Consider the following 18,230-nt stretch of genomic DNA (forward strand, 5'->3'; position numbering starts at 1 on the left):
CGATTCCCGTGCTGAGTGCGGTTGAAAGAATCGTCGCGGCCGCAGGACGTTTGGCGCGATCGTTCGATTCATTCTGCCGTCACCGCCGAATACGCGGTCCCAAACACGGCCTTAGTGGGCTCGTCGATCACGCAAACCTCCAACAGGCACGAACTAACGATCCAGCCCAAAGCTGATCCATCGGTCCAGCCCAGCACACTTGACATCCTCCACAACGACCACCCCAGTCCACTCTCTCCTCACACGGGCGCGACCCAAAACCCCTTTCATCCCCTCCGGTCTCGACCGCCATGGCCGCCGGGCGGGCCTTCCTCGGCGCGCCGTGCTCCTCCCTCGCCGCCGGCGCCCGCCGCCTTGCCTTCGCTTCCCCTTTGCCCCGGACCCTCACCCCCGCGCTCAGCTGCGGCGTTCGCGGTCGCTGCATCGCCTCCGCCTCCTCGTCCCCCGACGCGGCCTCCTCGCCGGAGCCCTACGTGCTCACCACGCCGCTCTACTACGTAAACGCTCCGCCGCATATGGGAAGCGCCTACACGACCATCGCGGCGGACGCCATCGCCCGCTTCCAGGCAAGCCTCCACCCACGATTGCAACGGCTGCAATTTCTAACAGTTAGTTGTCGGACTATGGAACCTGCAAGATCAAATTGGCACATGCGTGGGTTGCATGAGATCCACTGCAGCACTAATCTTACTAACATGGGGTCAAACATTTTGTCAAGTGGCTGTTGGGCACTTGTACTGCTGTGAGAAAAGTGTGATGCGGTGTACCGTTGGATGATTAGGTGGTGATGCGCCACTCCGTTGCACATGCATTGCACGAGAAAAGGGGTTGCATATTTTCCATAACCTGAAATAGTTCATAACTTTATACTACACCACTTTCTCGTCGTGCCCTTGGTGAAGTTGCTAATTGCCTGGTGTGTGTGAATTTTACATGTATCCTTTCCTTTTTCAATTGAATGATTGGTTGTCAAAGTTGACTATATGAACTATTCGTAGTAGCATCCTTGACTTCAGTTGCTTACTCTTATTATGCAGCAGTCCGTTGATGATTCTTTGTGGTTGCAGAGGTTGCAAGAGAAGAATGTTATATTTATTACTGGAACAGATGAGCATGGTGAGAAAATAGCCGCTTCCTCGGAGGCCAGTGGTAGAAACCCAAAGGAGCACTGTGATGCAATTTCAAGTTCATATAAGACACTCTGGGCTGATGTACGTCTACAACACCAAGTTTCAGTTTACAATACTTTCCACTACATAGTAAATCATGAGCTCAGTTTTTCCCTCCAAATTTATTTCACATTTCTTGCAGTTAGACATAGAATACGACAAGTTTATTCGCACAACGGATCGTAAGCACGAGGCTGTTGTGAACGAATTCTATTCCAGAGTATTAGACAGTGGTGACATATATAGAGCTGATTATGAAGGACTTTACTGTGTGAGCTGTGAGGAGTACAAGGTAAGTTTCTGTCTCAACTTCCTTGCATCGTATCGAGCTGTTTCCAATCCATTATGGTAGTACAATTAAATATTTTAATCAGTACACATATTTGATTTGATGCTGTGATATTATTAACAGAATTGTCTACTAAGTGGTTTTCTGAGCCACATTGCTTTTCTGGATTTACATGGATAAAGATCTTGGCTATCAGTCCATTTTTTAGGGGAGGGGACTGATGCCAACGTTGGTTGCAGTGCCTAACATCTCTTAAGTATGAGTTTGGATTTATGGTGTGGTTTAGTCTTTTGGCCCTTCAAAAAAAATTTATGCACAATCAATAGTGTGGAACTGCAAAACTTGCTATTTTAACGTAGCAGAGATTTGTATTATACTATTGTGTGTGCTCTATTTTAGTTTTCTACTTCTTCTGATCTGTTATATTAGTCCATTAGGACATCGACATGGTCTTCAATATAACACTTCGACTAACAATATGTATAAGAAAAATGTTATTATAAATAGAAAATAATTATATAATGAAAAAGTATTTTTCATGATCAATCTGTTTACTTCAATCTTGTGTTGCCAATAAATACTCCTTTTTTGAAATTGTTGGCTAAAGTAAGAAAATGTTTGTAGTCCTTTTTTTACGCTATGCAGTTTTCTTGTGCCATGTGCACCTGTCTAGATCAACCCTCTTTTTAATACTACTATTAATACTGATGCTTTAGTTTTGACTGAACACAGGATCAAAAAGAGCTATTTGAAAACAATTGTTGCCCTGTGCATCTGAAGCCTTGTGTAGAAAGAAAAGAAGATAACTATTTCTTTGCCTTGTCAAAGTACCAGCATAAGTTGGAAGAGCTACTGACAAGAAATCCTGATTTTGTAAGGCCATCATATCGCTTGAACGAGGTGAGGTTTTACTCCTATTTTGTATATGCTATTGTTCAAAGTTTTTGTTATTGTTGAGTTACTGTACACCATCGCAAATTATGGTGGAAAATGTAAAACTGTTTTTGTAAAAATGGATACCAGGTGATTCAAGCATAGGCTAGAGACAAGTCCTAAAACAATGTTGACATATGTCTTCATGAAGCTTTGACACAATTTTCTTGATCATGTCTGTGTTGTCAAGTATGTACTAACCAAACAATGCAATTTCATTTTATCATTGCTTTTCTGAAGTGCTTTGGCATATTCAACAAAAATACGCGCGATACATTTTCTTGTGCATATCATGTCTAGTAGTGACTCAGGAATGACATCCTGACAAGGTTAAAGATGACCATGATGACAATACTTACCAATTCTGGAAAAAGAGAACTGCCAGTATTGCTCTATATAGGGGATAGGGGAAAGCAAACTCAGTAGTTAATAGACAGTGAAGAGGCTATGACAAACAAACTGTTCCTTTTTATTCTTAATTTGTGCAGTTGGACCAGTACATTATTGATTGTGAATATAAACCAAGCTAAGTTTTTTGGTGCCTGAAATTTTTTCTTTGCTGTTTCAAGGTAAGCTTGCCTTGACTCCTCAAATCACATATGCTCATAGGTGCACGAGCATGTTGAGAGCAAGGTCTGACGATAGTCGTAATGTTTTCATAATTTCATGTAGTGAATTCTATAGTTGTTTGAACAAAGGGCTGGCTTCTTACTAAGTTTGCAGTGTAGGTATCACCATTGTATTTCTATTGGATTCAATTTTCAATAGGGGATATTATTTTCGTTTATTGAATAAAATATTCATATTTTAGCTTCCAGTGGCAACATAACCTGGGTTGCTTCATTTCTTCAATCTTTCAGTTTCTATGCTTATTTTCATGGTTTTACAATGTACCTATTCCTTAGTCTCACAAAGACACAGCTTGTAGGTCCAAGGCTGGATTAAAAGCGGATTAAGAGACTTTTCTGTTTCCCGTGCATCTGTAGAATGGGGCATTCCAGTGCCAAACGATACCAAGCAGACAATATACGTGTGGTTTGATGCTCTCTTAGGGTTGATGGATAAGTCTCATGTGTGGCTGGTCTTTGTGGGGCTATGATGCTCACATGGTCATGGTCCTTGACCATGGTCCTTGTGGCTGTTTTTCTGTTTTTAGGACAGCATCTTAGACTAGAGGACAGCATCTTAGAGGACAGCATCTTAGACTAGAGGACAGCATCTTAGCTAGGACAGCATATTAGCATCTTAGACTAGCATCTTAGACTAGCATCTTGGCATATGCTTGGCTGGCTAGCAGCCTATAAATATGTAACCCCAACCCCTTGGGTTGGCATGGCATTTGTGTGAGCTTGTGTGAGAAATAGACAAGAAAATTGCCCCAACTCCTAGTGTCATCCTCTCTCGATGAGAGTAAGAATTCTCCTACTACCAAGAGTGAGAATTCAGCGACTAACAAGTGGTATCAGAGCCGTATTATCCTGTAGCCTGAGCATCTCTTGCTCATCTTCTCTCCCAGCCCCACAACAGCCCCAGCTGTTGGCAGCAGCAGCTCCTCCGGCCGCTCCTGTTCACTCCTCTCCCAGCTCGTCTGAAGCAGCCCTCTCCCCACGCAGCAGCCCCCCGGTAGCGCGTCATGTCCGCAGGGCAGTCTCAGCGCTCGGTCGCCTCGAGCACGCGGCGTCGGCAGGAGGCCGAACTTGCCGCGGCAGAGGAACGCGAGCGAGCGGCGGCAGAGACCGCTGCGGCGGCGGCAAGGGCGTCGAGGCTAGCAGCGGCGGAGCTGGCAGCAGCCAGAGCGGAGGCGGAAGCAGCGGCGGCGGCGAATGCAGCGCGTGCGGCGGCGGCGGAGGTCGAGGCTCTGCGCGGCAGCATCGGCAGCTCCATTTCCGCTGACGACACCGCCGACGCGGACCTCGAGCTGCTAGAGAGGGAGGCAGCGCGAGCGCGGGCGGCGCAGTGGACAGCCGCGCACGTCCACGAGCGTGGCGGCAGCCCAGACAGGCGCGGACGCGCTGGCGGCGCTCCTGGAGGAGGCACGCACGGCGGTGGCGCTCCTGGGGCAGCCGCGCACGCCCACGAGCGCGGCGGCAGCCCAGACAGGCGCGGACGCGCTGGTGGCGCTCCTGGAGGAGGCGCGCACGGCGGCGGCGCTCCTGGAGGAGGCGCGCACGGCAACGGTGGCGGACGGGTCGATGGAGAGCGCGGCCTTCACAGGCAGCGTGGCTCTCTCTCCCCGGATCGGTACCGACGGGTCGATGGAGAGCGCGGCCTTCACAGGCAGCATGGCTCTCTCTCCCCGGATCGGTACCGTGGTTACCACGGGCTCCAGGCTGTTGTCAGGGACGTCGGTCCCGGCGGTGGGTGGCCTACCCTCACCAAGACCAACTACGTCGAGTGGGCTGCGGTGATGAGGGTAAAGCTCCAGGTGCGGCACATGTGGGAGGCAGTCCGGTACGGCGACGTCGACTACGACCTAGATCGACGGGCGCTGGATGCTCTCATCGCTGCAGTCCCGCCCGAGATGCAGTTCTCGCTTACCAGCAAGCGGACTGCCAAGGAGGCTTGGGACGCCATCGCTGCGGCACGCATCGGCAGCGACCGCGCCCGCAAGTCCACACTGCAGGCACTTCGCAAGGAGTGGGAGAACCTGGCCTTCAAGCCAGGTGAGGACGTTGATGACTTTGCTCTCCGTCTCAACACTCTGTTGCAGAAGATGGTGCAGTTCGGCGACGACACCTACGGCGAGGAGAGAGCTGTCGAAAAGCTCTTCCGCTGCGTCCCCGAGAAGTACAAGCAGATGGCTCGCTCGATCGAGTCGCTGCTGGATCTCTCCACGATGTCGATCGAGGAGGCGATAGGTCGCCTCAAGGTCGTCGATAGTGATGAGCCACAGTCCCTCTCGGGGCCCATCACCACTGGCGGGAAGCTCCTTCTCACTCGGGAGCAGTGGCTTGCCAGCCAGGGTGACCGGAGGAAGGGGGAGCCTTCTTCCACGACAGGCGGCCGCAAGCGTGGCAAGCCGCGCAAGGCGCGCAGAGACGCCCAGGCCGGGGCGCGAGGACGTGCCGAGGGTGATGCCCGCGGAGGCGCCCAGGGCGGCGCCGCCGGCAGGCACAAGCCGGCACGAGACGACACCTGCCGCAACTGCGGCCAGCTTGGCCATTGGGCCAAGGACTGTCGACAGCCACGACGCGGCCAGGCCCACGTCGCACAGGCGGAGGAGGAGGAGCCGGCTCTGTTCATGGCACATGCCAGCATCGAGCTACCTCCAGCGGCACCAGCCGCAGCGGCTCTCCTCCACCTTGACGAGCCAAAAGCACACGCCCTCCTCGGCGACAGCTCCGGCAATGACAAGACTGACGGGTGGTGCCTCGACACCGGCGCCACCCATCACATGACCGGCCGACGGGAGTTCTTCACCGAGCTTGACTCTAGCGTCCGAGGCTCCGTCAAGTTTGGGGATGCCTCCGGCGTGGAGATCAAGGGCGTCGGCTCCATCATCTTCACCGCCGTGTCTGGTGAGCACAGGCTGCTCACCGGAGTCTACTACATCCCCGCGTTGAGGAACTCCATCATCAGCTTGGGACAGCTGGATGAGAACGGTTCGCGCGTGGTGGTTGAGGACGGAGTCATGAGGATTTGGGATCGTCGTCGTCGCCTTCTTGCCAAGGTATCCAGAAGCGCAAATCGACTCTACGTCCTTAACGTGCAGGTGGCACAACCCCTCTGTCTCGCTGCTCGTCGGGACGACGAGGCGTGGCAGTGGCACGAGCGTTTCGGGCACCTCCACTTTGAGGCCCTGAAGCGGCTCAGTGCCACGGAGATGGTGCGAGGCCTGCCGTGCCTCGACCATGTGGAGCAGCTCTGCGACGTCTGCGTGTTGACGAAGCAGAGGCGACTCCCCTTTCCCCAGCAGGCGAGCTTTCGAGCCAAGGAGAGGCTCGAGCTCGTGCACGGGGACTTGTGTGGCCCGGTGACACCGGCCACACCGGGAGGACGACGCTACTTCCTGCTGCTCGTCGACGACCTCTCCCGCTACATGTGGGTGATGGTCCTCGGCAGCAAGGGAGAGGCTGCGGACGCCATCAGACGCGCGCAGGCTTCTGCGGAGGCGGAGTGCGGCCGCAAGCTGCGCGTGCTGCGCACCGACAACGGCGGCGAATTCACGGCGGCTGAATTCGCGTCGTACTGCGCTGACGAGGGTATTCAGCGCCACTACTCCGCGCCGTACAGCCCGCAGCAGAACGGCGTCGTCGAGCGGCGCAACCAGACGGTTGTGGGGATGGCTCGGGCCCTCCTCAAGCAGAGGGGGATGCCGGCTATCTTCTGGGGAGAGGCGGTGGTGACGGCCGTCTACATCCTCAACCGCTCGCCTACCAAGGCGCTCGACGGCAGGACGCCGTACGAGGCTTGGCATGGGCGCAAGCCGGCGGTCTCCCACTTGCGGGTCTTCGGCTGCCTCGCATTCGCCAAGGAGCTTGGCCACATCAGCAAGCTCGACGACAGGAGCACTCCGGGAGTGTTCATCGGCTACGCGGAGGGCTCGAAGGCCTACCGCATCCTCGACCCGAAGACACAGCGTGTGCGCACGGCGCGCGACGTTGTGTTCGACGAAGGGCGAGGATGGGCGTGGGACAAGGCAGTGGACGACGGCTCGGCTCCGACGTACGACGACTTCACTGTCGAGTACGTCCACTTCGAGGGAGCTGGGGGAGTAGGCAGTTCTTCTTCGGCGAGCGCGTCTACCCCAGTCTCCGAGCCTCCACCGACCCCGGCACCTGCTACTCCGACAGCACCACGCTCTCCAGCCAGGACCTCGGCTGCGATGAGCTCTTCGCCGGCTCCACCACAGCCGGCAACGCCACGCACTCCAGCACCGACAGGCACCACTCCGGGCACGTCTACTCCACCACCAGCTCGTGTCGAGCACGGCCCGGTTGAGCTCGCTACTCCGCTCTCTCACGACGAGGAGCGCGTCGACGCGTACCACGACGGTGAGCCGTTGCGGTACCGTACGGTGGAGAACCTTCTCGGCGACCAGCCGGTGCCGGGACTGGTGCCTCACGACCTGGAGGACCTGGAGGCGCAGTTGCACCTTGCGTGTGACGACGGCGAGCCTCGGTCGTTCGCAGAGGCCGAGAGACACGCGGCATGGCGCGCCGCGATGCAGTTGGAGATGGATGCGGTTGAGAAGAACCGCACCTGGGAGCTTGCTGACCTTCCTCGTGGTCATCGCGCGATCACCCTTAAGTGGGTGTACAAGCTGAAGAGGGATGAAGCCGGTGCCATCGTCAAGCACAAGGCTCGCTTGGTGGCACGAGGTTTCGTGCAGCAGGAGGGGGTCGACTTCGACGACGCCTTTGCTCCCGTGGCACGGATGGAGTCCGTGCGACTCCTCCTTGCGCTAGCTGCCCAGGAGGGCTGGCGTGTTCATCACATGGACGTCAAGTCGGCGTTCCTTAACGGCGACTTGAAGGAGGAGGTCTACGTGCACCAGCCGCCGGGATTTGCGATCCCCGGCAAGGAGGGCAAGGTGCTCCGCCTGCGCAAGGCCCTCTATGGCTTGCGGCAGGCACCGAGGGCGTGGAATGCCAAGCTGGATTCCACGCTAAAGGGGATGGGCTTCGAGCAAAGCCCGCACGAGGCGGCCATCTACCGACGGGGCAATGGAGGTAATGCCCTGCTGGTGGGTGTCTACGTCGACGACTTGGTGATCACCGGCACCAAGGATGCGGAGGTGGCGGCATTCAAGGAAGAGATGAAGGCCACCTTCCAGATGAGTGACCTGGGGCCTCTCTCCTTCTACCTGGGAATCGAGGTACACCAGGATGACTCTGGGATCACGCTTCGACAGACCGCCTACGCCAAGCGCGTCGTTGAGCTAGCTGGGCTCACCGACTGCAACCCAGCTCTCACTCCGATGGAGGAGAGGCTGAAGCTGAGCCGCGACAGCACGACGGAGGAGGTGGACGCTACGCAGTACCGGCGTCTTGTGGGGAGCCTTCGCTACCTCGCCCACACACGGCCGGACTTGGCATTCTCCGTCGGCTACGTTAGTCGGTTCATGCAGCGACCGACGACGGAGCACCAGCAGGCTGTGAAGAGGATCATCCGCTACGTTGCGGGGACTCTCGACCACGGCCTCTACTACCCGAGGTGCCCTGGGGCGGCACACTTCGTCGGGTACAGCGACAGCGACCACGCCGGCGACATCGACACCAGCAAGAGCACGAGCGGGATCCTCTTCTTCCTCGGCAAGTGCCTCGTTAGCTGGCAGTCGGTCAAGCAGCAGGTGGTGGCCCTGTCCAGCTGCGAGGCCGAGTACATAGCGGCCTCCACCGCTTCGACTCAGGCGCTCTGGCTCGCTCGACTGCTTGGTGATCTCCTCGGCAGAGACACTAGAGCGGTGGAGCTCAGGGTGGACAGCAAGTCCGCTCTGGCCCTGGCAAAGAACCCCGTGTTCCACGAACGCAGCAAGCACATCCGGGTGAGGTACCACTTCATCCGAGGCTGTTTGGAGGAAGGGAGCATCAAGGCGAGCTACATCAACACCAAGGACCAGCTTGCGGACCTGCTCACGAAGCCCCTTGGGAGGATCAAGTTCCTTGAGCTCTGCTCCAGGACCGGGATGGTTCAACTCTCCCACAAGACGACGCACAAGACTTAGGGGGAGAATGATGGATAAGTCTCATGTGTGGCTGGTCTTTGTGGGGCTATGATGCTCACATGGTCATGGTCCTTGACCATGGTCCTTGTGGCTGTTTTTCTGTTTTTAGGACAGCATCTTAGACTAGAGGACAGCATCTTAGAGGACAGCATCTTAGACTAGAGGACAGCATCTTAGCTAGGACAGCATATTAGCATCTTAGACTAGCATCTTAGACTAGCATCTTGGCATATGCTTGGCTGGCTAGCAGCCTATAAATATGTAACCCCAACCCCTTGGGTTGGCATGGCATTTGTGTGAGCTTGTGTGAGAAATAGACAAGAAAATTGCCCCAACTCCTAGTGTCATCCTCTCTCGATGAGAGTAAGAATTCTCCTACTACCAAGAGTGAGAATTCAGCGACTAACAAGGGTATGTTTCTCGCTTTCGCACCTGCTCATTTGCATGTGGTTAAGAATGGAGACTTGCTATTTTATCTTTTTATAACCATTCTGCTATATATGTATTTTTGTGCCATTGATTTATGTTGCTTAGTACTACCTTGCAAGGAACAACTTCTTTTATTTACTGTCCTTTGCAATTTATTAGAGCAACTTAAGCTTTTTCTCTTTCCAAACTGTAACTTGCAATACACAAGCTTCTCTTGTTAAGCTTGTCTGGTGAAAACGATGACCATGTTCATGTCTTTTGGATGCTTTGAATTCTGTGCATTTGTTATTTCTACTTGTTGTGTCTTCCATGTGACATTACTGGAATCTGAATTCTTGGAGTTTGTCGGAGAGTATCACTGAAGGCTCTTCTTAATGATCTCCTGTTTATATCCTCTTTAACTAGCAGATATTTTTTTAGTACACTGTACATTGTTCATGCATGCTGTGTTTTGTTTCATTTTCCTGAAGGTGATATATGTTTCTATTTTGTAATTTCATATACTTATTGTATTTTACAGGAAAAACATCTAATCCGCTTTTATATTGGGTAATGGACACTTTATTACTTAAGCATAATGTAAGCCCATGCATGCAATAAAAGAACAGGGAGCTCTTTGTCTTTATTCTACTCTGCTATTTGGTTGAAGACTTGAATCATGAATGAAGATGAAATTGTATCTCCTTTTTCTTGTTCCCAACAACTAAGTACATAATCTTATGTGGTTCAGCCTACTTGCCCTATGTCTCTGTAGGTATATTTCAGCATTATTAGATGATGGTGAGCAGGCAAGTTTGCAGCAAGCTGTTGATCATGGTTGGCCAGCCTCCCTGCACTTGATTGGAAAGGTTTATTTTTTTAAAAATCAAAATGCACCTTAAGGAGTAGTCTTTTGCTTGGATTTCAACACCCGTTAATACAAACATCAACTCTCTGGATACACACAGTATTTTATTAGTGCCCCACCCTTCCTCCCCAACAATTGTGAAATGCAAAATAGCCAATGCTAACATATCAATGTTGATTTGGCAATGAAGAATATTATATGGATTTCTGATTTTATATGTGCTGACTTTTTGTGCGTGTATCTCAGGACATATTACGGTTTCATGCAGTTTATTGGCCAGCCATGTTAATGTCAGCAGGTTTAAGTGTTCCTGATACAGTTTTTGGTCATGGATTCTTGACAAAGGTGATCTTACTTATTTACAATTGTACTTGTTTCCACTTATAGAGCCCTGATGACAGTATAGCACTCTACCATACAACAACAACAACAAAGCCTTTAAGTCCCAAACAAGTTGGGGTAGGCTAGAGTTAAAACCCAACAGAAGCAATCAAGGTTCAGGCACGTGAATAGCTGTCTTCCAAGCACTCCTATCTAAGGCTAAGTCTTTGGGTATATTCCATCCTTTCAAGTCTCCTTTTATTGCCTTTACCCAAGTCAACTTCGGTCTTCCTCTGCCTCTCTTCACGTTACTATCCTGACTTAGGATTCCACTACGCACCGGTGCATCTGGAGGTCTCCGTTGCACATGTCCAAGCCATCTCAACCGGTGTTGGACAAGCTTTTCTTCAATTGGCGCTACCCCTAATCTCTCACGTATATAATTGTTCCGAACTCGATCCCTTCTTGTATGACTGCAAATCCAACGCAACATACGCATTTCCGCGACACTTAGCTGTTGAATATGTCATCTTTTCGTAGACCAACATTCTGCACCATACAACATAGCAGGTCTAATCGCCGTCCTATAAAACTTGCCTTTTAGCTTCTGTGGTACCCTTTTGTCACATAGGACACCAGATGCTTGCCGCCACTTCATCCACCCTGCTTTGATTCTATGGCTAACATCTTCATCAATATCCCCGTCCCTCTGTAGCATTGATCCTAAATATCGAAAGGTATCCTTCCTAGGCACTACTTGACCTTCCAAACTAACATCTTCCTCCTCCCGAGTAGTAGTGCCGAAGTCACATCTCATATACTCAGTTTTAGTTCTACTAAGTCTAAAACCTTTGGACTCCAAAGTCTCCCGCCATAACTCCAGTTTTTGATTCACTCCTGTCCGGCTTTCATCAACTAGCACTACATCGTCCGCGAAAAGCATACACCAAGGGATGTCCCCTTGTATGTCCCTTGTGACCTCATCCATCACTAAAGCAAGCAAATAAGGGCTCAAAGCTGACCCTTGATGTAGTCCTATCCTAATCGGGAAGTCATCCGTGTCTCCATCACTTGTTCGAACTCTAGTCACAACATTGCTGTACATGTCCTTAATGAGCCCGACGTACTTCGTTGGGACTTTATGTTTGTCCAACGCCCACCACATAACATTCCTTGGTATTTTATCATAAGCCTTCTCCAAGTCAATAAAAACCATGTGTAGGTCCTTCTTCTTCTCCCTATACCGCTTCATAACTTGTCTTATTAAGAAAATGGCTTCCATGGTTGACCTTCCGGGCATGAAACCAAATTGGTTCATAGAGACCCGTGTTATTGCTCTCAAGCGATGCTCGATAACTCTCTCCCATAGCTTCATAGTATGGCTCATCAACTTAATTCCTCGGTAATTTGTACAACTTTGAATATCTCCTTTATTCTTGTAGATCGGTACCATTATACTTCTCCTCCACTCATCAGGCATCTTGTTCGATCGAAAAATATGGTTGAACAGCTTGGTTAACCATACTACAGCTATGTCCCCGAGGCATCTCCACACCTCGATTGGGATACCATCCGGTCCCATCGTCTTACCTCCTTTCATCCTTTTCAACGCCTCTCTGACCTCAGATTCTTGGATTCTCCGCACAAAGCGCCTATTGGTGTCATCAAAAGAGTCATCCAACTGAAAGGTTGTGTCCATATTCTCACCATTGAACAATTTGTCAAAATACTCTTGCCATCGATGTCGGATCTCATCCTCCTTTACCAAGAGATGCTCCCTTTCATCCTTAATGCACTTAACTTGGTTGAAGTCCCGTGTCTTTCTCTCACGAACCCTAGCCATCCTATAAATGTCCTTCTCTCCTTCCTTCGTACTCAAATGTTGGTAAAGATCCTCGTACGCTCACTCTACCATAAGTTAAAAAAAAAACAAATGTATCTAGATTCCCAGTCACCTTTTATGTTTTATCTCAGCAAGTCACTTTTATTTCATGCACCAATGGCTTCTATTTTGAAAATTCTAGGATGGCATGAAGATGGGAAAGTCATTAGGCAACACACTTGAACCAAAAGATCTGGTAGAAAGATTTGGCGCTGATGCTGTTAGGTACTTCTTCTTGCGGGAAGTAGAATTCGGCAATGATGGGGACTATTCAGAAGAACGCTTTATCAATATAGTCAATGCTCATCTTGCTAATACAATTGGTATTTCTACTTAAATTACCTTTGTTTCTGAAACATGTATATACTTTTCATGTGTGCTGAAATTGTTATGTCATTTGCCTTCTTTCTTCACTTGGTGCTCCTTGTTTGTGTTACCTATGCATCTTTACGTGTTAATAATGATCTCACTTACTCACTTGAACAGGAAACCTCCTTAATCGTACACTTGGGCTACTAAAAAAGAATTGTAAATCCAAACTAGCTTTTGATTCAATTGCTGCTGCAGATGGAAGTTTGTTCAGAGATAACATAGAAAACCTGGTAAGTAGGTTTTCATGGTGCCTTTTAAACTGAGTGGAGGATAAAGGATTTAATTATAAACCATGAGTTTGTGATTGAACCGGTAGTCTAGTATGTATATAACCAACTATATAAAGATTTAAAGACTTAGAAAATATAAGGTCTACAACAGTGAATTTGTTTTTTACTCTGTCAACAAGTGTTGCCGATGATGTGGTGGGTCCATCTGTAGTTTGAACTCATGAAACGATGATGGTCTGCTTAGTCTGCCTAAGAAGTACCGCACATTCACATGCCCTGTTGTGTCTCTGTTCGAATCACCGTGAAATTGTTTTTACAGGTGGACAATGCAAAGCACCAGTATGAAAATCTTTTGCTGTCATCAGCATGTGAAACTGTTCTAGAGATTGGTAACCTTGGAAACTTGTACATCGATGAGCAAGCACCATGGTCCTGTTTCAAGCAAGGTGGTGAGAGTGCTGAAAAGGCTGCAAAGGTAAACATGTAAAAACTATTTTTTACTCTCACCTTTTCACCTATGTTTCAGCTGAATTTGCCAAATCTTAAATGCTGAAAATTCGAATATGAAAAGTCAAAACATCTAGTCAGTTTGTAGCTTATGAAAGTGGCCTCCCTTGGAGCTTCAAAATACTATTGTTGTTATACATCTGACTGTTCTGACAGCATCCTAGCTCTGATTTCACCATTACTGGTATACTCTCTGTGATATCGAACATCAGCAATAAATCTTATATGTGCTGACAATATATCTTAAGGCCTTTTTAAATGGTCAATGATTTATCTAATGTTATCTGATGTATATGATGCATGAAGCTACTTATTAACTCTCTACAAAACTTGTTCCATTGTTGTGAAATATTTGGATGGAACCATAAATGATTGTTATTTCAGATGTTGTTTGGCAAGCTATGATACACATTCTAGAGAAATTGCACTCCGCGTCTGTACTTTTGTGATATGACTACATGGCTTAATCTGTCTCAACTTATCTACAGGATCTTGTACTTATTTTAGAGACAATGAGGATAATTGCAATCGCACTATCTCCTATCACTCCAAGCCTTTCTCTGAGGATTTACACACAGCTTGGTTTCACAGAAGACCAGTTTAGGGTGTTGAGATGGGTATGTTGTTATATCACAGACGTGCTGTATGATTCCATTCTTATTTATACATGTTCATCCTCAACAATACAATCAGGCATTATCAAGAAAATGCAGTCTTCAATCTTTTATGAATCTGCCTCAATATTTTCCAGAGCATGTAATCATTTTCAGCTATTTCATTAGGAGGATACGAAATGGGGAGGCCTTAAAGCAGGCCAGGTAATGTCGGAGGCAAAGCCCGTGTTTGCAAGGATAGAAACCGAGACGGAAGAGGATGCCCAAGCAAGTTCAAAAGCAGCGAAAGGTGGGAAGAGAAAGCACGCAGCAAAGGACTTGTAGAGGCATAGTTTCTGGTGGAACCATGTATAGCATCGTTAAAAGGAGAATAATAGTGTATCATTTTTTTTTGGAAAGGTTTAGCCTATTTGTTCCTGAATTTTGTTCTTTGCGAACGTATCACGCATTGTATCGTGTAGATAGCCAAAAAAAAGGGTGATCCTGATGCTCTGTCAGAAAGAAAGCTTGGATATTTGCTTCGTTTTTTTTGAACGGGAAACACAGTTGGGGAAGCCCCCACGGTAGGAATATATTAAATAAAAACTGAAACCTGTACAAAAGAAAGAGAAATAATAACAAACCAACCGGCCAGGGGTTGAGGTAGCCACGACGGGAAGGGAACCACAGGCCAAAAATTAGGGATGCCTAAGAGAGGAGATCTAAATAGAGGAGAAAAGCTACATGTTTATCATCTCTTATTCTAAAAGCCTGAAGTTTGGCCTCTTCACAGAAGAGGGTTTTCTAAGAAAAGAAAGAAGGCTAGCCCCTATCGAATATGAAGTTGTTTCTCTGCTTCCAAATATGCCAGGCAGCAATGATGAAAGTCTCCATGAAGAAAGATTTTGGTGCTGCTGTGTTAATTGTATCATCATTTTAAAGAATTCACTCTGAAGGTTCATTGGATTCCCAAGTGCTGCCAATATTCCTGGTTGAAGGGGCAACTGAAAAAAATAGGTGGTGAGCAGTTTTTTCAACATTATTGCTGCAGAGAACACAGTTGTAATTATTGCCCGCTAATTTGTATTTTTTCTCTCCTGAGGATGTTTCTAGTATCTAGTCTGTCCATTAGTAGAAGCCAGGAGAATACTCTGAGTTTGTTGCGGCACTTTGAATTCCAAATCCAGAGAAAGGGAGCAGGAGGCTGTAAATTTTTGTAGGGTAGGTGGTAGAATCCAGATGACGTATAGTTGCTGCTCCACCTGAATTGTTTGTATGTATTCCTGAAGACCTTGGTGTTCATGATAAGCTTATTCAGACAATGGAAGATCAAATTGTGACTAGAGGCTATTGTTTAATAGGAATTGCGAGACTGAGATATTCTTGTTCTTTGCAAAAGAGTAGAGCCTTGAAACCTTGATCCGCATGACATTATCATTCCATAGATCTGACTAGAAGAGAACGGTTGATCCATCTCCAATTTTGCAATTAGCAATCCCTCTAAAAAGGTCACAAAACTTCATAACATCCCTCCACCAAAAGGAACCTCTATCAATAGAGGCATGTGGGATGTCTCCATTAGAGTGGTGAGCATGCCAAATAAGTTTCACCCAGGGAATTTCTTTCTTATTATAGAACTTGTCTAGATGTTTAAGTAGAAGGGTAGAATTTTGACTTCTTAGGTTGATAATATCCAGTCCACCTTTCTTTTTTGGTTTACAACACTTCAGCCAAGCCACCAACGGCTTCATTTTAGCATTACTGTCAGACCCCCTCCATAGGCAGTGCCTTCTTGCTCTCTCAATGTAATCGATGACTGAGACAGGTAGCTGCAGAGTACACATAGCATCTGTAGGAAGAGAAGAAATGATAGAATTAACCAGTTCTAATCCTCAGCGTGAGAGAGGAAATTTGAAGTGGCAGCGAGTCTTCTCTCCACCTTGTTCATGATGAATCCAAAATGCTCCACTCTTGGCTTAGTGGTGCCCAATGGCAGCCCATGGTAGGTGAAAGGGAGGGTTTCCAACTTGCAACCAAAGACTCCAGCCAGCTGTCGGGCTTTGTCATGTGAGAGGTTGAGGGATCAGACATGACTTCATATAGTTAACTCTAAGACCAGTTGATTGAGCAAAAGATTCCAACAGGACCCTTTAGAGTGAATAGTTCTCTCTGGGAGGCTTTCATGATGAGGATGGTGTGGTAGAACCGCCCGAAATAATGCACTTACGGAGGCGCTTGTCTTCCACTGACACTAAGCACCCCAAGAGTGAGCTACGTCGGGTAGGTTCTGTCGAGCACACCCCAAGGGAGAGCCCGAATAATCCACATTTTTTCCCAAGGATCCAATAATGAGAACGAGTTACAATACTTAGTCTATTTCATACATCTAGAGTTCTTAGAAATGTATCATTACATTACTAAATTCAGAGTGCGGAATATTAAACAACGGAATGAAAATACACATCTATCGATAATAAATAAGGATCCGTCAGTGCCCACCAGAAGAATCCTTCACACAACGGCTACTCCTCAAGCATTACCTGCAACAGGGGTAGATAAACCTGAGTACATAATATACTCGCAAGACTTATCTGACTAGTGGGAATACTTTCCCAACTCTAAGGGATATGATAAGCTTTGTGGTTTGCTGGATTTATTTTTGAAGAAAGCAATGCTAATAGTGAATCCTTATTTATATTATTATTAGCAGTCATGATTAATTTATTATCTAGCCATTCTATGTAAGCACCTGTCCTACTTTCAAGCAAAGGTTGAGCAATCAGATCTATTTCATCACCTTTCATCTTTTAGTTCTTACTATGGTGCTAGAACTATAGACAAGCCATACCGGATTGCCTGACGATTCGCTAATCAATGTGCCCAGCTGGGTACCCCGAAAACACATGCCTCGCTTGTACCCCAGACACAAGCAGGACTAGGCCTGCCACTCTCCTGTCACAGGGGTCTAGATCTCCGTCCAAACTTAGACTCTAAGCCCCTGCTCCTGAGTCCCGAACTCAGTGCGGTGCTTAGACCTCCACCATCCCCACCTGCAATCAGTTAGTCCGGAAAGAGCCAGAACCCACGACAAGAGAGTAACAAGCCTTCCCTGCACCCATATCCAAGTATGTGCTCGGAATAATAAGTCTGTGACTTGTCTAGAACCCAATACAACGACCGGTCCTTAACCGACATAGACAAGGAAAAAGTGTAACCAAGCTATGCCCTATTGGCTGCAGGACACAACCTCTTACACCTACCAATACCCAAACCATATCCCTGCCCGGTCTGCATTATTCTTTTCCACTATTTTATCATGAGTGATCATAATTATCACCTATTATGAGTAACTGACAGGTTACCCACGCTACCGAAATCCTGAGCATAGCAGCTACTCGACCTATACTAGTATGACTCATAAGTAAGTATATCTATGCATGTAGTTTTCATAAAATGTCTGTAACATAAATGCGCATCATATATATTCAATGATCATTCAAAAATAGGGGTTATGCACCGGAGCTTGCCTTGAGCAGACGGGGTGTCAATAAAGTCAGCAACGAACAGCTCCGGGGCTTCCTCCTGTACGAGAATCTCCTCCTCGTACTCCTCAATGATCTCCTCAAATTCCTATTCGCCCAGCAGGAATGAACTCTGCTAATTTGTTATCTACTTGCATGAAATGATGATGCAACACTTAGTAATACGATAACATCAACTCTTAAAATAAAAATGTATCTGTCAAGCTACTAAACTAGCTCTACCGACTAAGATGCTACTTACTTATCATTTCCACTAAACAGGTATGAGACATTTCATATATTAACTTAGCAACTAAAGGAATCCCTATTCTTAATATCGATTTACTCTATATATGATAAAACAAGGAGTACTAGCTATTATATTTATCAACCTACTCTAGGGCTACAAAAATTACAGTGAGCACATAATAATCTAATGAGCCTATTATAAAAATTACATGGCTAAAGCT

The 18,230-nt window shown here is 47.9% G+C and overlaps 1 protein-coding gene across 1 annotated transcript; it reads left to right on the forward strand.

The window, feature by feature from the left end:
* The first annotated feature begins 218 nt into the window (after window positions 1–218).
* On the forward strand, window positions 219–14,789 carry LOC136535534 (methionine--tRNA ligase, chloroplastic/mitochondrial-like). The gene is made up of 12 exons (XM_066527824.1): window positions 219–566; window positions 1,068–1,211; window positions 1,312–1,461; window positions 2,191–2,358; window positions 3,320–3,444; window positions 10,242–10,335; window positions 10,581–10,679; window positions 12,680–12,860; window positions 13,024–13,139; window positions 13,459–13,614; window positions 14,135–14,263; window positions 14,429–14,789. The coding sequence occupies exons 1-12, from the start codon at window positions 291–293 to the stop codon at window positions 14,582–14,584; spliced, it is 1,794 nt and encodes a 597-aa protein (XP_066383921.1). The 5' UTR covers window positions 219–290; the 3' UTR covers window positions 14,585–14,789.
* Window positions 14,790–18,230: the final 3,441 nt, after the last annotated feature.

The sequence above is a fragment of the Miscanthus floridulus genome, chromosome 2, assembly GCF_019320115.1.
Source record: "Miscanthus floridulus cultivar M001 chromosome 2, ASM1932011v1, whole genome shotgun sequence".
NCBI classification, from domain to species: Eukaryota; Viridiplantae; Streptophyta; class Magnoliopsida; order Poales; family Poaceae; genus Miscanthus; species Miscanthus floridulus.